The sequence below is a fragment of the Pungitius pungitius genome, chromosome 14 (assembly GCF_949316345.1).
Source record: "Pungitius pungitius chromosome 14, fPunPun2.1, whole genome shotgun sequence".
Taxonomy (NCBI): Eukaryota; Metazoa; Chordata; class Actinopteri; order Perciformes; family Gasterosteidae; genus Pungitius; species Pungitius pungitius.
In genome coordinates, this window is record NC_084913.1 from 6,521,283 (window position 1) to 6,547,528 (window position 26,246).

At 49.8% G+C, this 26,246-nt stretch overlaps 1 protein-coding gene across 2 annotated transcripts in view; it reads left to right on the top strand.

The window, feature by feature from the left end:
- kif26ab (kinesin family member 26Ab) overlaps positions 1-26,246 on the top strand; it is a 58,907-nt gene that overhangs the window by 28,883 nt on the left and 3,778 nt on the right. Inside the window, exons 1-9 of one of the 2 annotated variants that reach the window (XM_037486890.2) lie at positions 11,248-12,125; positions 14,586-14,769; positions 17,525-17,737; positions 18,649-18,742; positions 19,354-19,616; positions 20,434-20,617; positions 21,167-21,326; positions 21,652-21,814; positions 22,651-25,876. In XM_037486890.2, coding sequence (XP_037342787.2) covers positions 12,109-12,125; positions 14,586-14,769; positions 17,525-17,737; positions 18,649-18,742; positions 19,354-19,616; positions 20,434-20,617; positions 21,167-21,326; positions 21,652-21,814; positions 22,651-25,876 — 4,504 coding nt within the window. In that variant the 5' untranslated portion in view covers positions 11,248-12,108. Of the gene's footprint in view, positions 1-11,247; positions 12,126-14,585; positions 14,770-17,524; positions 17,738-18,648; positions 18,743-19,353; positions 19,617-20,433; positions 20,618-21,166; positions 21,327-21,651; positions 21,815-22,650; positions 25,877-26,246 lie in introns of those variants that run through there. The other variant, XM_037486889.2, reaches the window with a different exon arrangement.

The window sequence follows — 26,246 nt, forward strand, 5'->3', positions numbered from 1 at the left end:
ATGGGATTCTGCTCTGTTCTGCTACTTGTGGGAGAATTACCCCACACAAGTGTGTTTAGGAATATTATCCAGAAAATGGATCACACCAAATGTACCTGTCAAGGCACTTCTGGAAACCCCAGCTATGAAATCATTCCGTTGTCCCCGCTTCCTCTCTCTGGTAATTGTTGAAAGCAACGAGTTAACCCCGAGGTCAGTAATGACCAATTGGCAATTAGACTGACTATACAGTCGCAGGGAGACAGGAGGAGTCATGGGGTCAAACTCCGGACCGGATGGTGTGTGTGTGTGTGGGCGCATATGTGCATTTCATTATGTGTGCACATGTGTGTCATAGTATTACGGGGGGTGGGGGGGGGGTTAATGAATTTAGAGCCATGTGTTCAGCTGACTAGCACGTTAGGCCCTGATTGCCTTGTGACGGAGCATATGATTAGTGTATTGACACGGCGTTGTGTGATATAACCGGGCGGAGCTCACAGCAGGGGGGGGGGGGGGGGGGGGGGGCTTGACGCCGCGGCTAACTGCCGCCCGGCAGATCCCTCTGCCCATCTCCCTCTTCCATTAACACCTGCTGATGGCGACGGGGTGTTTGCGGGCCTGCTGGGACTTTCTCCTGTTGCGCTGTGCTGAGAGGAGTCGTCTGCTCACTTTGTGCCCCCCCCCCCACCGGCGGCGGGTGGTCCCTTTGTTTATGTTTGTTTGGAGCGAAGCCCGGACCTCGTTCGTATGCTTCTCACTTTTCAAGATAGCAGAGGCAACTTGGCCCGGTAGAGATTCAGAGACTTCAGCGGTGGCACAGAGGCTGGCGGGGGGGGGGGGGGGGGGGCTGTTGCAGGGTGCAGGGCGGACAGCTGTTTGCTGGAATGCGGCCCCGGAGGCGTGTCGAGAGGATGTGGTTTTTATGGTCGTCCATCGCCGCCCCGCAGCTGCTGCCCAGGTGAGTGTTTGTGCAGTAATGACTGTGATTGTGGAGAAGGAATCCTTGTGTAATCGAGGCAGCAGGACCATTTAGCCTCTGTTCTCCTGCACAACCAAGACCCTTTCTTTGTGTCAGCAACACTCTGCCCTTCATCTCCTGGCCTGCTCTGAGTAACCATAGAAACAGGTCATTAGCTTGTGGGGATAAAATGTGACTGTTTTTTTTCTTCTTTTTTTTTTTTTTTTTACCAAAACAGGGAGTTGAAATGGCTCTCTCTACTCAGAGGGAGAAGGGGAAGCATCTCTTCAATAATGAGTCCTGCGTGTTGCTCAGCAGGACCACTAGTGCTTGTTCTTCATCCGAGCAACACATGTTTTCTGCCTCGCTGAGGTCCATTGTTCAAAAACGTCAGGGTTTCATTGTCAATGAAGTTACCACAAGAAACATGGACGCTTAGTCCATCCTGTTTTTTTTTGTTTTTTTTGTAAGTGCGCTGCTATATCACTTGATGCCTGGGGAAATAAAGTAGTTCCCACTCTTTCACAGTAGGGGTCATCCATACAGAGAGGCTGGAAGCAGACTGCGCAGGACAGTCATGTGTTTGGTTGGCTGTGCTGTGATTGACGGCAGGGGTCTCCATCACCGACAAATGGGCAGGACACATTATGTGGGGCACAAGTGTCTGCCGAGCACAGTGGATCCGGCCCACGTGGCAGGGGCTAGAGATACAGAGCAGGACACTGGCTGTTGTAGCTCAGAAGGCGTCCTCTGGCCGATGCTCCCTCCTGACAGCATCAGGGGGTCTGCGGAGTGTATATTGGAGGAATATTGAATTAACTGCCATGGGAGTCAAGTAAGTTATGTTGTGCACAGACAACTGAGCTTTGTCTTATGCATAGAGCCAAATGCATTCTGGCATTGTAGGTCTCTCTCTTTTTTTTTTGCATTGTCTATTGTCTTTCCTCTCTCTGTCTTTCTCTCTGCTTTTCCGCTCTGTGGAATGTGCAGTTTTGTGAAGTTGGAGCTGGACTGACTTTCTCCCTGGAGGTGAGGAGGTAATGGTTTTATTGTCAAGCCCCAGCGAGATGGATTCCCTCCACTAAAGCGGGAGTGTGAGCAGAATGTATAGCATGGCAGAAAAAATACTGCTAAAACGCTGGCTCCATTTTGAGCAAACAGCCGCAGTGGAGCTAAAATGTTAATACTACCTCTACCTCCGTAGCCTTACAAATGAGAATTGATTCCTATCAATCTGTTGAATCTGTGCAACACATGCCCAGGGCAGCGAATGGCTCATCTGAAGTATTGAGTGGGCGGGAGTTGGGATGGTTGAGCGGCTCTGTGGGATTTTGTCTTTGTGTACTGTTGGATAAAACACTGGCTGGAATTTTTGCTGCCATAATCAGGCTGATGGGACTAATGGCTGGCTCCGTGTAGCGGCAGACACAGTGGCGGCACCAGCTGAGGCCGTGAAGGCGCTGCAGCCTACAGATAAGCTCGGGTGTGAATCCATCCGAGGCCTGTCTGAGGTGTTGATGGAGATCAATCCTGGCCGGGCACCCTCAGGGATCCACAGCAGGTACATGAATCCCACTACCCTCATGCATCTTCCCGTCCTCCATCTGAGTCCTAATCCTCCATGACATCATTATTCTGTGATATAGAGATACAAATGTAACCTGTATTGCATTGGGCATCGTTTCAGGAAAGAACATCTCTTACATTAACGCATGTTGACAGAAGTATACTGAATATCGCGTCAGAAACTCCAAATCGGTGTCTTTTTCTGCAAAGATGAAGTAGCGTTATCCATGTGGCAGATTCCCACGTGTCTTTTTGGGTGTTTGCGTGTCACCTCCCTAGGATACGATAACGTGGCCTGATAGTGCTGTGCCCCCGCAGCACAAGGGGTGTCGGGGGGTGGGGGGGGGGGGCGCTGTTTTGCGGCAGTCAGCGTGGAATCACTTGTGCCTGTCACCATGAATGGCAAACAGCTCCAGTGATGGAGGGGAAGAAAAGCGGAGCGTTTGTCTCAGCCTGCGTGAGGGATAACCTCTGTGGCCCTTTTCCCTGTTCCCCCAAATAAATCCCTGAGTCAGGAAGTCTGTCTGGCCCACTCATATAGCCTACAGGAGGGGGGTGGGGGGCAGTGGAGGGAGGGCCGACAAAACAAAAGAGATGAAGCGCTGACTCCAGCCTGTGCATTCACACCCGGGTCCACGTGTACTTAGCCCCCGTGGGGCAAAGGGGGGGGAGAGGGGGGGGGGGGGGGGGGTGCACTGCCATCCACTCCTGACATTCCTTTCATGAGTAGAGGAACGAGAGGATGTGAAGCACAGACCTCTCTCCTGTAAGGCTCGTCACCTCACACAGGGCGGCCTTTGTCTCTCAGGATGTTGCCGAGGCGGATCAGAAAAGGCCAGGTTGTGTGCGACAGGTCCGACGTGGGCGAAGGAGAAGTCGCGCCCCCTCGGGCCATTAATCTGTTTCCCCCCCCCCCCCCTCTGTTTTTGCCTTCCCACGTCGGGCATTCCCCCCGACTGGATAACGCCTCTGATAGTTGCCCACGGGGCTCCGGGATCAGCACATTACTGTTTGGTTAATCCCGCTCAACAATTCTCCATCCCCCCGTTTCCGCTGATGTGTATTAGGAGTCAGGCCTGTGGGGGGGGGGGGGGGGGCAGAGGGATGCCATCTAAACCCTCTTTAGTGTCCCTCGGTGAAAGGTGTCATGCAAATGCGGCGTGGCTTGGTTTTCCTTTCGCGGCGTTGTGGTGGGAGTGTTGTGCGTTGTGAGAGAGGCGACGGCAACGGCTGATGGCGGGGAATACGCGTCGAGGAACTTTTATGACCCATTGTGTGCAAATGCATAATGGCCCCCGCGGCCTCTGCTCTCAGGAGCTGCCTTCATGTCTCGCAATCCAGAGAAACCAAGATGGCTCCTGGTGGGGGCTTCTCGGGCAGACGCACGTGTTCTGATCGTCAATGGGAAGGACCGGATCTCATATTACCGCTGAGGATGAGGCCATTGTGAGGACAGGTGGTTTAGCGTTTACCTCATCAGCCACAATTGCCTCAGCCTTTCTTTTTTTTTTTTTTTTTATCTCCATCAGGAGGTCGCTCTGGTGCTTAGGCTTTGAAAGCCAAATGACAATTCTGGGGAGTTAAAAAAGAATTGATTGCACTGATGAGGCTGCTGAAACATACTGTTAATTGTTGAGTTCGTGATCTGCACACGTATAAAAAAAGAAAAAGTAACGTCTCGCTTAACTTTTGACTGGTGCAATAAACACATAATGAACCATATTAAGACACCGGGGGGAACATAATGGTCTGGCACACATTCCCCAAATATATTTAAACCACAATGCGCTTCTGACTGGAGAATTAGTAAAGATTAAGAGTTATTATGTGGGATACTATGCCCTCAAACTCGTCCTTTCGGACACGTGCAAAAGTACACTGCATCAAACCTAAAGCGGCGGGGATGATTGATCTCCTCTGGCTTTCTGATCCCGCCTTGCTCATGCACAACTTAAATCTTAAATGGAGGGGATTATGGCCTGTAATCGGTTCACGACCCAGCACGTGAGAGCCAGCCGCAGTGTGCTAGAAATCCCATTACCCCTGTGACTCTCTATGCGGCCCAGGCAGCGTTGCCGCGTGTGTTATGACTGTGGTTGACTTTATGAGTGTGCGATACGGGATAAACTGCTTATAACTTGAACAATGCGGTTGTGAGCCGCCAACGTCTAAGCGGCCGTTCTCGGGGACACATTCTCTCGCTCGCGGTTTTTGTAGATCAGCACACTCGCCATTTCTTTCCACGTCTGTGATGTGTTTATTGATCCAAATAATTGTGTTTTCCTTCAACCTTGGGACATTTACTCCCAGCGCTGCTATCGTGGTCATCTCTCTGACCGCGCGGCTCCTTTCACCCATCTGGGACGCCCTCTAGTTTTCGTCAGCTTGCCCAATGACTTGAATATAGATGAAAGATTAAAAAACACGTGTTAGAACTCCCCCCCCCCCCTGCGTTCTGGCTCTGAGCGGCCCCCTGATTAATCACTCCCAAATGTTCTCAGCAGCCCGCGGGCCTGTTTGTTGTGATAGCCTCTGTGTGGAGAAGTGCAAATAAATAATCGCTAGGTGTCTTACCGTGGCAGAAAGTGATTAATGAAGAAGACGTGGGGAGCTGGCTTTCTTCCTCTCTGTCTGTCCCTCCCACACTCATCCTTCTCCTAAATTATTCTCAATTCTGATAGGTTGTTATGTGTTAATCTAAGGGGGGCCATTATATTTGATCAGGGAGGCATTTCATGTCACTAATAGTCCTCATTTGTCTCTTGTATATCAAATATGTCTGCTGTTCAGGACAGTAACGTAGATGAGTCAATGCCAACAGTTCCTCTCTGCAGGGTAGAACATCCTTCCCGAGGTTTTCAAGGCGAGACGTGGGTGGGATGCCGGGTGAATCAGAGTTCAACATTTGTATTGAGAGTGTGAAGTTATTCCAGTTGGTGCAGCCTTGGAGAGACGCAGAGCAGAATACCTGAAGCAGTGTCGGAGGAGCAGAGCGAAAATGCACTGGAGGAGATGAAAGCAGCTGTTAATCTTTGTCAGCAGGGCCAGGGGTGGGGAGGCTGCAGTCTGCAGAGCAAGGAAGCACATGTCTTCATTATCATCTGTCACCCATCAGCCGAAAATGGATTTTTATTTTTATTTTGCCGCCTGAAACTATTTTACGTTGATACTTTGCTCTTTTCCGGGCTCGCATCCGAAGCCGCAGATCTCTGGAAGCCCCTTGCAAGATTTTCCTTCGAGGACCTCGTGACTCCTAATGCCTTAAACTTTACCTCATTGACTGACAAATGGGTCCCGCTGAGCGCGAATGTAATGCAACGTGCTTTGATCCCCTCTCCATCTAATGTTAGAGCTCGACGTGATCCTGGATTCTAGAGAGAACAATAAAAAGTAAATCAAATTTAGAGTCCTGGGTTTTTACTCTTAAATGACCTTTGCTTGTTCTTAAGCGCCTAACTTGGCTCCGTGGGGATTGGCGGGGGGGGGGGGGGGGGGTGTGACTGAGCAGCGCGTCTGGAGACGCAGTGCTTCACAGGCTAAGCATAACACACAAGAAGACACCGTTACCACAAGGAGGGTTTGACATACACAAAGATATTCCATCCTCCATCCTCGGGGGGGGGGGGGGGGGGGTGACCTTGGCACAGAGACAGAGCACCGGGTCCGCCCAGTCTTTTGGAAATCTGTTGGCATGAGCCTCATCTCCTTTTTATCTGATATCCAACGGCAGAGATGATAAGACTGCTTGACAAAGTTCCTTTGATATTTAAAGACACATTTCGCGTTTAAATGCTTTCACCTGGGTTGATACGAGCCGGTGCTTTAATCCACGGTTGATTACTCAGCTATAGAGTCGGAGCAAACCGGGCCTTTTTGAATATTGATGAGTTTTTTTTTTTCTTCACATTGTGGCGCCAACTGTTCCATTTATTCCTGGGCCGACTGGGGAATCCCGTCTTTGGGAATAAAGCAATTCCAAGCTGGCTGTGGCAGAGCCCCAACCATCATTTTTCCTGTTTCCTTTTCAGGGGGGGGGGGGGGGGGGGAATGATTTTCCCTCCTCATGGACAGCGCCCCACTGGCTCGGAGCCAGGCCCACTGATCGAAGAGAGGACTCGGGCCGCACAGCCTGCTGAGCTGCTCCCTCTTTCTCAGCCTCTTTTCCATTCTGTCCCTCTTCCTCCTTCCTCTTCCTGTTTGTGTTTGGAGATTCCTTCCCCCTTATTCCGTCTCAGTGATCCCTAATTGCTATTTTTCCAACGCCTCCGCACTGCTTTCTTCTCACTTGCACTCCCTTTCTTTCGTCCCCTGTTTTTTCAAACGGTCCCCCGTTATTCAAGCAATTCTCCGGAGGATGCCCTAATCCCCCCCCCCCCCCCCCCCCCCCGTTTTCCACCTCAGTCCACAGACCCTTTCAAGAAGTTCTGAGGAGACCGTGACAGAACACGCTTACAAATACCAGGTAGAGTTTAGGATCTCATTTTTTGCAAAGCTGCCTGTTTCTGCCTTGCTCTTACAGAAGGGCTCTATGCATTGGAACATGAATATGGAAACAATGTACATTTTTTTTGGAGGGGGGGGGGGGGGGGGGGGGAATAATTTATTTTCTATGACAACCCCTTGTACTTTCTGACTTTACATGAATGAATGGAACCTAATTGGCTGGCCGTTGGTGGGTCCGGGGAAGATGGACGTGCAGCCTTGGGCTTTCAGCAGTCACCGCAGCAAATGATGCCCCATTCGGTGCTCTTTGTCCAAGGCCAGACTCCCTGAGACTGAGCAGGGACAAAAAAAAGGCCTGTTGAACACCTTATTTGGAACAAAGAGATTTTCTAAACAGCCTTGGTCCAAATGGGTTTCGGGGCGGCGTTGGGTATCCAGATATTGCTCAGCCAACAGGTCGGCACATTCATAGCTGTGTAGGCTTAGCGGGGATCAGTTCATCTCATTTTGAGGCTCGATAGAAAGATTATAAATCTCAGCCTGTACGTGTTCGGGCCACTTTCTGCAAAAGGCTGTTTGTGTAAACGGACGCTGGGGAGATTCGGGCTGCCTTCAGACCACTATTTAAACCGGCAGGAAATGGCCTGGCAGTCACTTTGAAAGCTTCACAGCTTGATTGATAAGATTCAACTGACAGCCAGATAAGCCTGTTGGCTCTCTTCTCTCTTCCATTTTAATTTATCTCGGGCTGCCCAAGGAGAGAGGAAACACATTTTTCAAACTGACTGGAAAGATCTGGGTTTTGGGTGATTATAATCGGAGCGATGAGATAACAGCGCTGCACTGCGGGGGAATGTCTGTTTCTGTATCTCCAGGTGGGAGCTTTTTTTTTTTTTTTTTTTTTTTTTGCGGCTTCTGTAAAGTAAAATTACACATTTCTGCATCAATTAACATTTGTTGTACCACATTCCAAGATCAAACACTGTATTCAGGATGTTTTAGCCCCAGGCACTTTTTGTTTTGAGTGATTTGGGATGAAGGAGACAAAGTGAGAAAAATGTATGTTTATAGCACGTTGATTGTAGGGGGACTTTAGAGAGGAGACAGGCTCATTACCAGACTAAACCCCAGCGCCACAGAGGAGGCCTCGTCATACTGTGCCTCTGTTATTGTCCCCATGTGCCTGAAGCAGGATCCGCATATCTCTTGGTTATTTTAAGAGGGTTTACCCTAACCCCACCCCGTGTGACCTCTTGTGCTTTAAGTGTCGAGGGCAATGCATATATTTATACTAGGGTGGTCATAAATCTGGGGGGGGACACTTCACAGCAAACTTTACTGACCCATTTAAATGCGAAAAAACAAGGGGCTTCATGGCGATGAAGCATTGGTCTCATTCTTAATGATCGCCACCCTGTCCTCGCCAGTAAAGCTTGTCTGGGTGGGCCTTCCCCGCTGCCAGTGCTGGCTGGCAAAGTATGACATCATCTTCCCTCGTCTGTGCGCCACATGAATCTGCGTGTGTGTTCGCAGGCTGATGTCATCGGTGCTTAATCACCGCTGGAGCTGAGCTGCGGCGGGGTCAGGCTGTGGGGGGGGGGACTGCAGCCAGTGAGGCCAGCACCGGGATACAGATTTGTTTTTAATACAAACCAAATTTCATGCAGAAATGCGTCTCTGCACTGGGGAGGGTGAACATTAGTCTGGTGCTCTCGCTTTAACTGAATTAAGTCTGGATTTCTCCAGCAGCTCAGGTGGTAGATTTATGTTACACCCCCCTCTCACACCTTTGGGGCACAGGGCTGTTTGATCGTGTCAAGGGCAGCCCATCAATAAGACAGTGTGTACTGATTTTAGCTCTGGGGGGGGGGGTTCCTATTGATTATTATATGACTCAAAAACAGAGCTCCTTACCTGATTGACCAGGACACATCCAGCCCAATCAATCTGGACCATCTGCTGATACGGCATTTTGGACTTGCCCGTGTCCGCAGCACTCTACAACATGGCTTCACGCACCGTCCACTCTGAGTATCTCACAAATGCCTCTCCCCGACTGAGGCTGTGGTCAATTCTCGACGTCTCCTAGCAGCGCGCCAGCCGGGCTCATTGTGCTGGAGTCATTATCGATGCGCCGAGGCTGGCTGGAGGCAACTATCCAAATCTCCATTCACGGAGAGCTATGCCCACCTGCTAATCAGCAGCAGTGAGAAGCACATTCACTTTAAGGACGGCAGCGGGTAAAGCAGTCTGATATCGGACCCACCGATCTGATCCCCGCGTGAATGGTCAGGGTAGCTTTATCTGGTCTGCAGAGAAAAAAAGAAAACAGGGAAAAACAGAAAGAAAATGTCAAGGATGGTAAATGCGACAAACATGATAATTAGCCCTCGGAAGGGGAGACCTAAAGAGCTGTTCAACCGGCCCGGAGAACAAAGACAAATGTTGCACAAACAAGCGAATGGATGTGCCAGCCGATGATTCTCCGGGGAAAAAGAATTTCTCTTGTTAATTTGACAAACCTTGAAAAGAGGGCTGGAGAGAGTATTGACAGCGGGCCAAAGAGACGCTTCTGAAGCGGCGGGCTAACTGCGCCTGTTCTCCAGTCATTGACCTCCTTTCCTCCTCACTCACTGTCACTCCCTTCAGAGGTAAGGATGGAAACTAGATGTCCTTTCTTAAACAAAGGCACCAGGAGACCTTTTATTCCAAACAATCCTTCAATTTACATCCGTCTTCCTTTGGCTAATATATATATATATATATATATTACAAATCATTATCTGTCCTTGAGGTCTGTTCAGAAGGAGACAGTGATGGAGCTGAAAGGCTATCGGGACACCTCCAACCGTGGCTGGCTCCATATATTACGTCATTTAGATATATAACACGTTGAAGTCACAATAAGGGTTTGCAATGAGCGTGAGAATAATGACTGGTTGCACTGTCAGTGTGAGCAATGTCCACATTAGTATCGTTCCCTAATCATCGGCTGTCGCTGGTCGTGGGTCGAAGGCATGCAGTGGGAAATTAGCCCGAGTCAAAGCTTCTGGAGACGGTTCTTGGTCTTTAAAATAAGTCCGCCTCAGGCAAATTCATTCGGACACACTGCAGAAAACCAGAGGTAAGCGTGCTGTGGCAAGGAGGGAGATAAAGGTCATGTGATACATCAACAGCGTCATTACAGTATACGGGGAGGCAGTGGCGAGTTTTCTTTCTCTCCTTCTCTCCTTTTTTATTATTATTTATTTTTCGGCCCTAAATTAACAAAAAAAAAAACGGCAGAGTTCACACGGGGGGCACTGTGTCAGAGGGAGAGAGGCGAGAGAGCGCTTGCTGTGGGTTTGTGTTGAATGCACTTTCATCTGGCTCTGAGTCTCACACCCACTCTGTCTGCCGATACGTCGTAGTAGGCACTCTGCAGCCAAAGCAAGCAGCCTTTCAAACCAGGCTGGCTGGTCGGGGGGGGGGGGGTGCTGAGAGGGCTTACTGGTAAATTGGCAGCCGAGGGAATACAGGGTACTCTCACCCCGGCGCTCGCCCACTCACGCGCTTTCATTCCCCGCTTTACCCTTGACCATTGACTGACTGCACTCTCTCGCTCGCCAACATGAATCTGTCTTTGGAAGATGTCATTTGTTCATTGTTTGTCCTCTCTCCCTCTCTCCCTTGCTCTCACCCTTTTAATCTCTCTCAGCGTTTTTCCAATTGAACCGCAGCGTCGCTCATCCAGGCGATCCATCTTTCTGCTCTTAAGTATATTCTTTCTTATCTGTGTGCCACTCCCTGTGATTAATAACACTTTGACTCATCTGGCTAATTCCATCCCTCAACAAAATACAAATGCGCAAGTGTGCACTCACTAGCCGCACACACACACACACACACACACACACACACACACTGGTGCTCGTGCGTGCACTGTAGGCATACTAACCAAATCTGTTTGAAGTGTGGGACCCTAAAAGAAGAGAAGGCTCCTGTATGCATTAAGTATTCATGTGACGTGTGGTGGGGGGCATGCGTGTGTGTGTGTGTGTTAGGGTTTGTGTGAGACTGTGTGTGTGTGTGTGTGTGTGTGTATGGGGGTATAGAGAGAAAGAGAATACTCACAAATTGCGCCGCGAGCAGCCAGCAATCGAGCGCTGACACCTCGTCTGGCAATCGGAGGGAAAAGGGGCTGGGCTGAGGAAAGAAAGGGAGAGAGAGAGAGGGAGAGAGAGCGAGGAGGGCGGCAGGGAGAGGGGAGGGTGTGTGTGTGTGAGAGAGAGAGAGAGAGAGAGGAGGGCGGCAGTGAGAGAGAGAGAGAGACACACACACACGGCAGGACAGCTGCCAGCATTTCTCCGATAGCAGTGGAAGGACCGAGAGGCGGAAACAGGAGTAGGAATTCTCCTGATTCTCAGCCACCCGAGGAAATCTTTGAGCTCAGCCAAGCGTGCCGATCTCCTGCCCCTCCTCTTGCCTTTAAGCTGCAGAGACGCTGGGACGGAGCTGGGCATCAGGACCTGCAGCCACTCACGGCCCCACGTAGCGGGGTGGATTTTTGCTGAAGGAGAGACGGCCGATGCCGCCTGTGGGATGAACGCAGGATCGGACGTGAAGGAGGGAGTGGAAAGTTGGAGAGGAAGCTTTTGTCGGGTTTTTACATGAACTTTATCCCATTGGAAGAGGCATGGAAAGAGTTGGAGGTTCTTTAGGGGCGTAGGAGAAGAGGATTGCTCCTTCTCATCCTGACCTTCTCCTTACCTCCTCCTACAAAGCTCTCTGGACTACCTGCACCAGCCCACTGTGAACCTCCTGCAGCGTACTCATCCTGTCCACCCCCCCACCCCCCCCCACCCCACCTGGCGCTTGTTGAATTTACTTACTATGATGCCCACTCCTCCTCCTCCTCCTCCTCCTCCTGGTTCTCCCTCCGCCCCCCCCAGCTCCTGACAAACCTCTGTGAAATCAAGTGGAACCTCGATGATTGCGATCGTTGCAAAGAGGACCCTCGTGCCCCGACTGGGGAGCAGCCCCGCCTCGTTCTGTTCTCGGGCCACTGTGCCGGCGTATCGAATGTGCAACTAATGGAGAACACTGGCCACGCAGATATGGACCGCAAAGTTGAACTTTATCAGTCGTCTGTTTTTTGACTGTAGGGCGTAAACCAGATAATGGATTGGAAAGAGCTGTAAGTACACCATTGCAGCATTTTCTTCACCGGTGCATGTTCAAAGAAACCTGTGGTTCAGTCCGTAGTCTGCACAGCACTCACCCAGTGTGGGAATATTGTGTGTTAACGTAAAAAAAACGACCGGTAACCGATCAACTGGGTTCATTGCGGGAAACAGCCTCATTAGCATGGAGATTGGGAGTGAACAGGTGGACAAGCTGTTGTGGGCAGAGCCTCTCCTCGCCGCGTATCTTCCATTGACTGGTCATGTAGTTGGGCGAGCCAGCGAGAAGATGAGAGGAAAAGAGGAAAAGAGGGAGGGAGAGACAGAGAGAGAAAGTGACAACCAATTGATTTCCCTGTAGTGAGAGAAAAAAAAAATGCAGCAATTGCACCCTTTCTTTTTCCTTCCCCTTCCATTGAAGAACACATGGAGTGGTCGTCAATTGTTGCGGCATGAATTGAACCTCAAGGTTACCAGCTTTGGTCTGGGAGCGCTCCTCACTGGTCAAGGCAATTATAAATCAGCACAGGGTGGCAGCAGCCTCTCTTCCTCCCGGTGCTCGATTTTATCTCTTCGCTTAAAGAGAGATGAGACAGAATGAGGTGAGAGGGACAGAGACGGGGTACATTTACCCTGAATGAATGTGTTGCGGATGCATTTCATGAATGCGCATACACGCTCACCTGCCCGTGCACACACACACACACACACACGAACGCGGGTGCACAGTCACACACAGCCACGTGTACCCTGGTGTAGTTTCCTCTTTCCTCTCTCCATCTCACATTCATCTATTCCGTCTCCCCCCCCCCCCCCCCTTTTTTTTTCTTCAGTCACACGATCCGTCTCGCATGCTATCACACAGGCAGCTCCCTGGGGAGAGCCTTCTCCTGTAGCCCCCTTGGATGCAATAATTATTCCATCAGCCGGCAGTGTGTTCCCTGATTGTGCTCTTGGGCTGTCGCTGCAGGGGGGGGCGATCAGTGGAGAGGGGAGGGTTGAGGAGATGAGGGAGGGGAGGGGGGGGGGCGGTTGTCATTCTGGGGGTAGAGTGAGAGGGAAGGGAAGGGGGTTTGTGTTTTTGGCAGCAGCCCACCCAGTGCTGTCCGGTGGAGCCCAGAGCAGGACTAATGAGCTCATGCTGGCCCATTAGGAGACTGCTGCTCACCGGGACACACGCGGTTCTGCCCTTTTCTGCTCTTCTGCTTCTTCCTAAAAATTCCCCTGCTCTGCAGATTTCTCATCTTTTTAATCTCGCGCACCAATTTTTTTTTTTTTCTCATTCCCTCTGCCAGTCATGCCTACATGTTGACAAGGGCGTCTTTGTCTCTCCTGCAGTGCTCTGAAATTGGACTGCTTGACTGAAAACCATTTGAGTGCGTTTGAATTTCCTTGGAGTATTACTTTCCTCCCTGACCTTGAATTTCCAATGAAGGAATGGTGTTAGCTGATCCAATGCGATGCCATACCTGGAACCACTCTAAGTCTGGCCTGATTTCCTGCAGGCTGTGCAGAGATATTGCTGCTGTCCTTTGAGGTCCAGGAGTATAAACTCCGCATGTGCAGGAATCACTTGGCCCCGTGACCAATACCTGTCTTGCTGCCACCGACTTTTTGAGACAAGAGGGAAGGTTGGCAGTGGATTTTAATTAGACGACTGTCAAGAAGCCGGATTCAGTTACACCTGAGGGTTCTGCGAGATGCCAGCGCAGCAGAACTGCTCAGGTAGTTTTTTTCCAGTAGAGTAGACAGTTGGGTTTACAAACCTGCCACTCAACTGCTTGTGTTATCCAGTTTGTTGTCAAATTCAAATGATCAAAACTCTCAACAGTACATGCTCCGGACTTGACTTGAACCATGGGTGAACACTCCTAATTGCTCATTTTTAGATAGTCATGACTATATCCCAGAGGGCAGTGTGTCAGGAGTCTTCGCCTGTCATGTCATGTCAACATTGTTGTTGGTGTTTGAACAAGATGAATGCATGGGTGGACTATGCAGTCCTGCTATGGCAGCAGATGTTTGATCCCTTTCGGGCAGAGAGAGTTTCCAAGTCATCATTTGTCTTGTGGATTTTTCAGTTAATGTTTCAGAAAGTATAGGGGCACTCTACCTGCTTTGGTCGAAGTGGAGGACTGCGGCGTGGTTTTTCTTGGCAGGGGAGCTTGAGGTGGGAGTTGTAAGAAGAAAAAAAAACAATTTGGTCAGGAGTAGTGGCACCGCATAGCTCTCCTGCTGCCTTTGTTTTCTTTAGGGGAAATAAATGGATCTTGTTGACCTTTATGTTAGAGTTTCAGCGGGGGATTTCTTAAGGCTTTCCATCCCCCCAAAGAAAAGCTCTTGTCTGGGTACCACACCGAAAGAAAACCTCACATGAGAAAAAAACGATTATCAACCTTATGGAATGGTGTTTTTCTTTATTAAGTTTAGCTTTAACCTAAAGGCTTTTCTTTCTTCTCTTTTTTTTTTTCCAGGGCAGCTCAGAAGCTGAATCTGTCCTCTAAGCGGAAGAAGCACCAGCCCTCACTGCTCCACCCACAGGAGCCCTCCATTTACCCCACCAACTTCAGCGGCATCTTGCAGGTTTCGCCGCCCCCGGCCCCGCCATGCCTGCTACGAGCTGTGTCCAAAGTGAAAGAGAACCCAGGGATGGGAAAGGTGAGAACAGACCCAAACAGACTCATAGCTGAATTTCTGATTCAAGCCTCCCCTACACAACCACGCACCACAAACACACAGACACACACAGACCCACACAGGCCCCAAGGTCCGACGTGGGGGAATGCAGGGTGGCGACACGCTGGCCAGCAGGCTGCGTGCCGTCTGGTCCGGTCCGCGCAGATGAAGTCAGATAAGCCTCCCCGGGAATGTCATGAATTCATGCAAATTGTCCAGACCAGCGCTCCTCTGTGTGAATGCAGAAAGACGGCAAGACTATGATCCACAGATCTGCCGGTCGCGTCGGACAGCGGGATTCCTAATTCCGCGTTAGGTGCAGTGTGCGCAGGTGATGAAAGTCAGACTGGCAGCAATAGGACAGTCATTAAACAAAGCTGTGTAAACACACCACTCTTCCTTTGCGGTTTATTGGGTATTGTTGGACTGAGCTGGCGTCCTGTGTTTCTAAAGCAGAAGAAGTCCCCCTGACAAGATTAGATCCCACCTGGATAGGAAATGCTCGCTTCTGTTGCCAGGTATCCAGACGGTTGAGATTTTGCCACATATTGTAAATCTCCCATTGATACAAGGGCCTTAAAAAAAAAAAAAAAAAGAAGAAAAAACCTGTTATTAACAAGCCCAGACCTGAGGTATACTATATATCTGTGAAGCTAAAGGTCTGAAAGGGGAAATCAAGATTTATGACATTGTTTCAAGCCGATCAGCCCAGATTTTCAGGTTTCCTCATTGTAAAGCAAACAAAACATCAACGTTCCTGCTTGTGTTTCAAATTCATTTTCATATTTGTTGAATGTCTTGTTTGCAATTTTCAACCAATTGAGGGACACTTCCACTGCCACTCAACTTTTGACCTAGACACAGTTCCCTTCAGCCACAGACAGTTGAGTGGATGGAGGAATGCCAAACCCCACTAATGGATTTTGTGGGGGATCAAGGGACAGGGAAACGGGGGCCATTAGCACGGAGTCCGAGGTGTGAAAATACTGTAGCCAATCCACCGTGGCCTCCAGTATCTGATCCCTGCCAACATAAATAAAAGGGAGACATTAGCTCGCTTGGTAGCCTCTGTCTTGTAGACAGACACTCAGTAGTCATGTGTGGTAGCCCCGGTTTAAATGTCACAGCAAAAGTAATTTACTCAACATATGCACACGTCAGTCACAATAACAGCCCCCCCCCCCCCACCGTGGAGCACAAAGACAGTTTGCACTTTGCCTGCAGAATGCAAGATGAATTCACTCATTGACAAAAAGGGATTTCCAGTGACATTGTTTCAGAATTCCGGAGGCTTGGTCTGTAGCAATGTTTATATTCTAGTCGTGGGAAGAATGAGCCTTTTGTGTAGGCGTGAAGAAGATGGAGAGTCCCAGGCTGGGTGAAACAGTTCTCTGTCGAAAAAAGGGAAAGGCGTGTGAGCTACATTATAAGGTTGTTATTTCAATGCCTGAAATGCATCACAGGGGGCTTTTTCAAGAAGCCTTGAAAGGGCTCAAGGTCGAGTTTCCTATCACACACACTGCAGGATATAGAAACTGTGCAGTTGCTATAATGTTAGGTGTAACACTAAACACTCGTTGGGCGTTGACAGGGACTCCAAAGCCTGCTATTCGTGTCCCAAGAGCTGTTTATTTCCCCTGTCAGCCGCAGACATGTTTCTGACGTGACTTTGGAGATAGATAGTAGAAGAAGTGCATTTCCAACCATCAGATTTGTAAGGCAACATTTAGCCGTCAGAATCCCAAAAGGAGGTGATTGTAAAATGGAGGGGGGGGGGGGTCATACAGTCTGACATACACACGCAGGACCACACGCACACCTCAGCATGGTGGAGGCAGGAAATGGTGAAATATGAATTCCATTGTTTGTGAGAGTTGCCACTATACACAACTGGCAGAATGACCGCACTTCTGTTACCATGGCAATGACGTTCGACACGAGTGGGCTTGTCAGAGCGGGGCCGAATTACCACTCTGGTAATCCTTTTTTTAAGCTAACATGCAACAAGGCATGGTGAGCTGCTCTGTGACTTGTTGAATGCATTAAGAATGCAATGTCACTTTACCAATGTCAAGCCCCAGAATGCAACAGGGTAGGTCTCAAGGACTCTTCATGTGGATCTGCCATTTTCCGGGCAATAGAGGGGAGGAATAGGAGAAAGCGTGAGTTGGTGGAATAAGAGAAGGTGGGGGCTTATGCTCCCGCACTCCCATGCTGGGGAGCAGCTCCTTCTCCAGAAAAACAATCCCGCTGGAGGGATAATCCCCCAGCGTGGCGCTTCACACCCATTCATTTCCATCATTTTCTGCTGTGACTTTCAATACGCACCTTGCTGCCTTTCACTGACTCCATTAGGCAATGTGTTGACCCACCAGGAACACCAGTCAATGTGAGACTGAGCGTTTCCACGGCAACCGTCAATGTCCATCAGCTCTGACACGGCGGATGGGATGTTAATGCACAATGCTGAGCCGTGCTCTGTTTGCTCTGCCGATGGACTGGGCGAGAGGGGCCGGTGCTCCTGGGGGCCACCAAGCCCTATGGCCTCGGGTGGTTATAGGGCACCTTATAAAGTGAAACACTTTAAGCTTAGCATGCTATTTCCTCCTTTTCTATGCTGAACCCCTCTCCAAAAACATTTAACTTATTTTTGCTAAAACCTTAACACATTTTTCACGTTTAAAATGTTTTTTTTTTATAACCCAAACTTTTGTCTTGTTTTATTTTGGGTGTTTAGGTGAAAGTGATGATGCGCATCTGTCCATCTCTGGAGACCGCAGACTCCTCAGAGTCACAGTCCTTCTTGAAAGTGGACAGCAGGAAGAAGCAGCTGACCCTCTACGACCCGGCGTCCAGCCCACACTCCGGTTCAGGGCACAGGAGATCCGCCACGGTGGCCGTCCCAAAGATATTCGCCTTCGATGCTGTTTTTACCCAGGATGCCTCGCAAGTAAGCAGGGAATACGTGTGTGTACAACGTGTGTGTGTGTGTGTGTGTGTGTGAGTGTGTCGTGTGGGAATTGAGCCTCTCAAGGACAAATGGATGTCTTCATGCTGGCGGGGTGTGGCCAGGGGGCTTAGACGAAAAATGCCTGTCTTGGGGTCAGAGGGCATTCTTACCAGCGTGGGCCTGAACAGCTGGGTCTTTTAAGCCTTCTGGGGAATGATTTGAATCCACCACAGTTACATCTAACCTCGCCTTTCGTAGAACAGCTATATGTAACCTCTGCAGCCCACAGCAGGCACACCCACTGAGATCAAAGACAAAGGTCAGTTTTGCTCCTTCCGCAGCTTGGTTCCACACCATAATTGTTTAATGGAACAATTGTATATATATACACCCCACCCCAAAAAAAAAATCAGAGGTCAAAGATTTTATGCATTCCCCCCGTGGTGCAGTGAGACGTTCTACCACACCAGGTACTAGGAGCAAGTATTTCCCCAAGTAAGTTGCTGCTGCGAAGCTGAGGCCAAGCTGCAGGATTGTGCCGCTGGGACAGCAGTGCTAGTGGCGGTAACAGCAAGCTGCTCTGCTGTTGGAAGCCTTGTTTGCAGTATGATGAATGGGAAGGGGGCCTCTGCTGCAGGAGCCCCGGCCCCAGAGGATCCATGCTGAAACAGATTGCAAAAATGAGCCACGCGTTGCAGCACATATATAAACAAACATTAACACACACGCAGGCCCCTGAGTGATGGAAAATACTGGAACCGTTAATGTGATTTGGGTGTAACTGATGCCAAATAACAGTTTAGTGTATGGTTTATTGTTTTGGATTCATTGTTTTGTGCCTGTATGATGTTATTTCTTAGATGGGGCCGAATTGACTGTGAGGGGGGCTGCTTCTGTGTGTTTTCCCACAGGCCGAGGTGTGCTCAGGGACGGTAGCCGAGGTCATCCAGTCGGTGGTGAACGGTGCAGACGGCTGCATCTTCTGCTTCGGCCAAGTGAAGCTCGGTAAGCTGCTCCACTGGCAAGAGATTAGACAAGAGCCTTTGTTAGCGGAATCAAATTCTCATTGCGCTTTGTCGGCAGCACTTGATGTCCACAATTGGCTTAGTGGTGCACTGGGGTGAGTCAAGGAATGGGAGAGTGAAGGGAAAGGAAAGGATGGGTAGTGAGTCTGTGGAGGCGGGGGAGGAGGGGGGGGGGGGCGGTGGGGGGGCAAAGTGCTGCATCCAGGCTTCAGGGCTCGGTCTGTAATTAAAATCTTAGTAATTGGTCTGGGCTCTTAGGCCGAAGGGCTCTGCTCGTGCTGCTGTTTCCAACAGGTATAATTCCACAGAATTACTGCTTCTGGAATGGGTCCTGTGATTTTTTTAAATTTTGCATACACTGGATGTTACCTCCCGGCCATAAGCCACACATCAGCTATTTATTTATTTCATCCGTATACCCTCACGGTGTATCCACTGTCGGTGTCTATTTGTCAACTACCTGCCCACATCAGACAGCTTGATGAAAGTAATTTCAGTTTCAGCAAACAGTGAGCGTGGCTGGCTTTCAGATACGAGGCGTTATTTCCATTCTCCACCCCCCCCCCCCCTCTCTCTTTCACACGTCTCCAGGCAAGACATACACCATGATTGGCAAAGACAGCTCCACCCAGAGCCTAGGCATTGTGCCCTGTGCCATCTCCTGGCTTTTCAAGCTCATCAACGAGCGCAAAGAGAAGACGGGCACGCGCTTCTCCGTCCGAGTGTCGGCGGTGGAAATCTTTGGGAAAGACGAGGAGCTACAGGACCTGCTGTCTGAGGTGTCCACCGGCAGCCTGCAGGAGGGCCAGTCCCCCGGCATCCACCTGAGAGAGGATCCCATCTGCGGCACTCAGGTGAGAAGCGCTCAGCCTCTCTACTGCTCTCTTTGTTCAATGATTCTTTCATTCTCTCGGTGAGGTTAAAAAAGTCTCAGTCTGCCTGAGTATTGATCTTTTTCTGTCTATGATCTACCTCTTCCTCTCCCAGAATTGGTTGAATGTGTGTGTGTTTTCCCAGTCCGCCTTTGCTCCATCCTACCCGCCTCTTAAATCCCTACTTTTGTTTCTACCAAGCCTCTCTGCGGTATGGATGGCTTTCTTCTTACCTTTGTATTGACTCTCCTGTCAGCATCCATCAGCATCTATTACCCGTGCGTTAGCACTGGCCCTCTCCAGCACAGTCGGGGAGGGTGGAAGACTGTAGGTTTGAAGGCAATCACAGGTGTTGCTTTCAGATGTCGTTTTTTTGGGGGGAGATGTATAGACTCCGACATCAAAGGCTGTGCCATTCTGTGAAGCTCTGTCTCGCTCCTCTTCCCAACAGCCACGTGTGGGCTGCCTCATTTCTATCCTTTCTCTTCTCTTTCTGTATCTTACCACCACCCTTCATCACATCAATGAGGGAAGTGGCCCCTGCCTCCTGCTGAACCATTACCTCTCCTAATCCTCCTCCCTCTGTGTGCATATCTGCTGTTCGAATCGCCCCCGAGACTCAATCTAATGGGCAAGAAATGTTTGCCGGGGTCCAATTATCTGGCTCCCCTGTCTTCCCCCTCTTCTGGAGTAGCATTTTCCACATCTGTCTTCGTGTTCAAGCCCTCCTATGCGGCCTCTCCTGACCCTGTTCTCTGTCTCGTCCCCCCCTCCCTCCCCCTCCCCCCCTCCGCCACAGCTTCAGAATCAGAGCGAGCTGCGTGCCCCGACGGCTGAGAAAGCCGCCCTCTTCCTGGACGCCGCCATCGCGGCGCGCAGCACTAGCCGACCCAACGTGGAGGAGGAGGAGCGCCGCAACTCCCACATGCTGTTCACTCTTCACATTTACCAGTACCGCATGGAGAAGAGCGGCAAGGGAGGAAGTCAGTACCATCAGATCACTGGATCTTTAACTCCGTAACTAATGTCTGCGTCACATTTATACCGTACTTTGGTTGTTGTTCAGTTTTCCATGTAATAAATGAGTTATATTTGGCATTACCTTCCCTAGTTATAGCTATTAAAAGGTTGACTTACCTTTCACACTGATTAATCATCAGTGAGACGGTAAGAACGTATATGATCAGTCTGAATGGAAGATCAATATCTTCCTTATTTGCCGTGTTTATAAATTGATTTAAAAAAAAGATTTCAAGCCTTGCTGAATGGAGTTTTTTTTACAATGACAACCAATGCCCTCTTTGTCTATTTCAAATCAGTAGAAGGGGAATGTATTTGTTCCTGAGGGACGTTTATCGGCCGGTCTGCAATTTGGATTAAAGTATGGCAATCTTACTCGCAAATAAATCCAAAGAGATCAAGTCTCTTGTCAGGGCCGAGCTGTCACCGTAGCGCTGTGCGTGAGGAACTGGCTTCAGAGAGGGAGTGTCTGGTCTGCGCTCACCTTGGTTCTTCTTCCGTTGTTGGCACAGTGTCAGGTGGACGGAGCAGGCTACACCTCATCGACCTGGGGAGCTGTGAAAAGGTCCTGAGTAAAAGCAGAGACGGAGGTGGAGGCTTGTGTCTTTCTCTGAATGCGCTGGGAAACGTCATCATGGCTTTGGCGAATGGAGCGAAGCACGTCCCTTACAGGTGAGAACGCCACCATTAGTCGTGCTGTGTTTTGGCTGGTGAAGCCGTATCTATAAGTGGTTTCAGACAAGTTTCCGCATGTGTCGTGAGGCTCACAGTTCTGCTGTGTGACAGTTTATTCAGCTTAGTATAATGGCTTTCACTGGTGTTACACAAGATTATGTTACAGTTACACAAGTATGAAAAGATTAATGACTTGTCACAGGAGTCAGCTCTGAGAATTCAATATGGCTCTTCCTTGAATCATGTCAGCTTCCCTTTATTGTCATTTAAAAAAAAATACCGCTGTGCTGTTTGCTAAAACCAATATAAATTCACCATGTAGGGACAGCAAACTGACCATGTTGCTGAGGGAGTCCCTTGGCAACATCAACTGTAGAACCACCATGATCTCCCACATCTCCGACTCCCCCGCCAATTACGCTGACTCACTCACCACCATCCAGTTGGCATCCCGCATCCACCGAATGAGGAAGAAGAAATCTAAGGTACACCAACAAACTGATTGGCGCTGATGAATACGGTTAAAAATGTGCAGTAATGAACTTTTAAATAACGATTATCCATTGCTACAGTCTTACTCCACAAGGAGACATTTAGCAACTGAAATGAATATTCCAAAGCAACTGTTCACCATTTAATGTAGTTCATTGTTTAGACATGCAAAGTGATTGTTAATTTAAACATTATATTTAAGTGTTACAGCAATTACATTCCTAATGTGAATGTGCAACTTTGATTGTATTCATCATATTTCATTCCATGACTCAAGTCCCTAAATCTTTTTTCCTCTTGTAGTTTTGGAGCTATTAAGCAAATGAATGTGTGAATGCTTCTGCAAATGAAAGACTATTAGTGCAGTAACTCAGAGCTAGTTTTTCTCGGCTCCGCAACGCATTATCGTGTAATCAATACCACTGCCAAAGAACTGTGACATGCATTCCTTCGGATGAGAGAAATATATGCTCCACATAATTAGGTGGAATGACAGCATGTATTTATTTAGTATTGGTCCAAGGCATTATTATAATGCAGACCACATACAGCAATTTGTATTATTGACATTAATTTCTGTGTGACTATTGATGTGAACTTTTAACCTTTAGATAAATATCGACATGTTATGTTAGAGGAATTAATATTTGCCAGACGATGGATTCTACAATGAAACTGTGTAGAAATTAAACCACTATGAATCATAAGGATAATAATTGCTTGCAAAAAAAAAAAGATTGTTACATTAATAGTTTTAGATTGGATCACATTACTGTCATCACTTAATGAGCTTAATTAAGCTCTCATCTGCTTGAACTCTGCTTCTCAGTATGCATCCAGTTCATCTGGAGGTGAAAGTTCCTGTGAGGAAGGGAGGATCCGCCGGCCACCCCACCTCAGGCCGTTCCACCCTCGTACGGTGGCCCTGGACCCAGATCTGCCCTGCGTGCTCAGTGACCCGGACTACTCATCCAGTAGTGAACAATCTTGCGACACTGTCATTTATGTGGGCCCCGGGGGAACTGCGATCTCGGACAGGGAGCTTAGTGACAATGAAGGCCCACCCGCCTTTGTTCCAATCATCCCCTCCCTGAACAGAAAGAAGCCTACAAAAGAGGGCCGCATGGACAGAGACCAGTTCTTTAAATGCAACACATTCGCTGAGCTGCAGGAGAGATTGGAGTGTATCGATGGCAGTGAAGAACCCACTGCCTTTGTTGGAGAGGGCAAGCGAGGCCAGGCCAGCCCCAAGGCCGATGCATCTAAGGAGAATCCAGGCTCCGTTTCACCAAAGACCCCAGCTAATATTTCCAACACCGAAGAGGGTATCTCCCCCAAACAATCCCCAAAATCTATTGCCGCACAACCGACTTGCAGTCCAACCACTACATCTAAACCGGGCGATGCCAAAGCGCAATGCATACCATCGGACAGAACCAGCGCCGACGGAGAGAAGGTGTTGGTCTCAGAAAGCAGAGTTAGCGCCAACAAACTAGCGGCTGACTCGGGGCCTAATTCTGAGCCTGTGGTGAGAGAGAAGGTGTACTTCAACAAGAAAGCTTTGCCCAAGCCAGCCCCACCGCCTTCAGAGCACAGAGAATCCAGCACGGAAATGACTGGCAATGAAGAACGATCTAGCACCAGAATGCCTCCTGTAGGCATGAGCCACCAGGCTGTGAAAAGGAGGGATCCTTACACTTCCCCTCTGCTCAGAGCTCCGCTGGAGGTGTGCCAGGTGCGATCTACCTTGAGGGAAAGATGTCTGGATCGTGACATCCTTAGAGCCACTGTGACCTTGCAGCAGCCCGTGGAGCTGAATGGAGAGGATGAGCTTGTGTTCACTGTGGTGGAGGAGCTGTCTATTGGCGGCATTGTAGATAACGGGCGGCCCTCCAGCATTATCAGTTTTAACAGTGACTGCTCCCTTCAGGCCCTGGCGTCTGGCTCCCGACCCGTCAGCATCATCAGCAGCATCAATGATGAATTTGACGCCTACACAATGGCGGCGGGAGGCTCAGAGGTGAACATCGCAGTGGTCACACCCCCCCAGGAAGGGGCCATGGAGTGTGTGGACAGCAGGGGTTCATCTATCAGCTCTTGGTTGAGTGAGGTCAGTGTCTGTACCTTGGAGAGTGAAGGGGCTCATTCGACAGACGTTTTCCTTCCTCAGGGCAAACACATGGGACCAGAGGCTGCCTTTTACTTTGACTCTCTGGATATGCTCCATTGTGTGTCCTCTCCAAGAGGTGCCAAGAACTCCCTAAATGACAGTGGATTTAGTTTTTCCGAATTAGACAGCGATAGTGCCGCGTCAAGCAAACTTTCCTTGACAAAGTGCCCTGCGTCCCCAGAATCTGCCAAAGGCTGCCTCAGATTGACATCCAAAATAACTAAAGCTCACTCACTCAGCTCCTCTCAACTTCCACAGGGCCCCTCCATAGTCCACTCCAGCCTTCCCAGGAAGATTAAACCTACCTCATCCATCTCTCATAGTAGTAGCAGTAGCAGCAGTAGGGAGCCACCAAGGCAAGAGGCTAAGCAGCAGGATCCTTGGCAGCGTGTTGACAAGCACACCGAGCCCAAGTTTTCTGACTCAAGCAGCACCAGCAAATTTCTCCGAAATCCCCCCAGCGGCATCCCTTCCAGCAAGGCATCCAGCAACAGTGTACCTCGCCCACCCAAGGTGCAGGGGTCTACCTCGTCCCAGAGGGTGGTCGATGGCTGTGAGAAATCCACCAGTAAGAATCCACCCAGCAAAATGCCTCAGCTGAGACGAGGCGCCACCACCCTGGGAACAGTGCCCGTCATCCATTCCTCTACAGACTACAAGGGAACCCGAGATATCACTGCATCTGCCTCAAGCCTTAAATACTCCTCCCTGGGGAAAAACAACAAGGATAACTCACAGAAAACGAGCAATCTCCCTAAACCTGGTTGCACTTCACCTCCACCTCCTCCAGTGCGAAAGTCCAGTCTTGACCAAAAGACCAAGATCCTGCTGCCCCAAAGTGCCTTAAAGTCAGCATATGGGGAAGCAGGAAGGGCTTTTGGGGCAAGGGCAGCTGTTTCAGAGGATGAGCTTGAGGTACGTCACAGAGCGGACTCAACCAGCTTCAAAACCTCCAGCCTCACAGCCAAAGTTACCTCCAGCCTGAAGGCCAGAGGGCCGAGAGGAGAGGCTGGGCAGCATTACGGAAGTCAAATGTCCCTGGAAAGCCTGTCCTTATCGGGTTCCAGACCTGCGCTTAGTAGAGAGAATAGTGGGGCCAGTCTGGGAAGCAGCAGTGGCAAATCCAGCAGGACCATTCCGAGATTTGGTATTCCTAATTCATCCAGCTCTCCTATAGCTACCTGCCCGTCATCCCCGAGTGGAGGAGGTATTAGCAAACCTGGTCAAGCGAAAGCAGCTGTAAGTCCCAGAGCATTAGGAGCGGCCAGCGGTAGTAAAGCGCGCTCACTGTCAGTCAACAACTCCAAGGGCCTGAGCTCCTCCACCAAATCGTTGGCCACTCCCGTGACCAGAAATACCAACGCCAACCTGCCGCCGTCGGGACGGACATCGGCCACTCGAACCGCCGCCGCCGCCGTCAGCGGTAAGCCCGGGCGAGGGACCATCATGGGAACGAAGCAGGCCATGAAGGCCGCCAACAGCCGCGTCAGCGAACTGGCGACGGGCAACCTGGCGGGCAAACACGTGAGGGGCTCCGGAGATTCGGACAGCGGGAATGACAGCGGCGTGAATGTGAGTGATGACAAATCGCCCACGGCCATGCTGCCCTCTCCGTACAGCAAAATAACGGCACCCAGGCGGCCGCAGCGCTACAGCAGCGGCCACGGCAGCGACAACAGCAGTGTGTTGAGCGGGGAGCTGCCCCCGGCTATGGGCCGCACGGCTCTGTTCTACCACAGCGGCGGCAGCAGCGGCTATGAAAGCATGATCCGTGACAGCGAGGCCACGGGCAGCGCTTCGTCGGCCCACGATTCCATGAGCGAGAGCGGCATGTCGTCTTCGGGCAGGACACGGAGCTGCAAGTATCCAAAGAAGAGAGCAAACGGTGAGAAACAAATTTGTTTTTTCCGGGGTTTTGCACATCAATGCTGGTAATATTCACACATATCACACTGATATGTACAGGAGCAGTGTATGCAGGCGAGATGTTTCAACATCTCACACATTCAGCTACACACATTGAAATAGCAGTCGTAAATAAAGGCTTTCTCAAAGGAAATTAGCATTACATCCACGGATGGGTGTTTCATTGGATTTTTGCTCTTCCTGAATCAGCAGAATACATGATTAATACATACAGTATATGTGGTAATGATAATGCATTTTTCCAGCAAGATGACATCAAAAGCAACCTTTGTGCTGTGAATGTACAGAATAGCAAACCCTCATTAATATGCAATCGCCTGTGCAAGCCT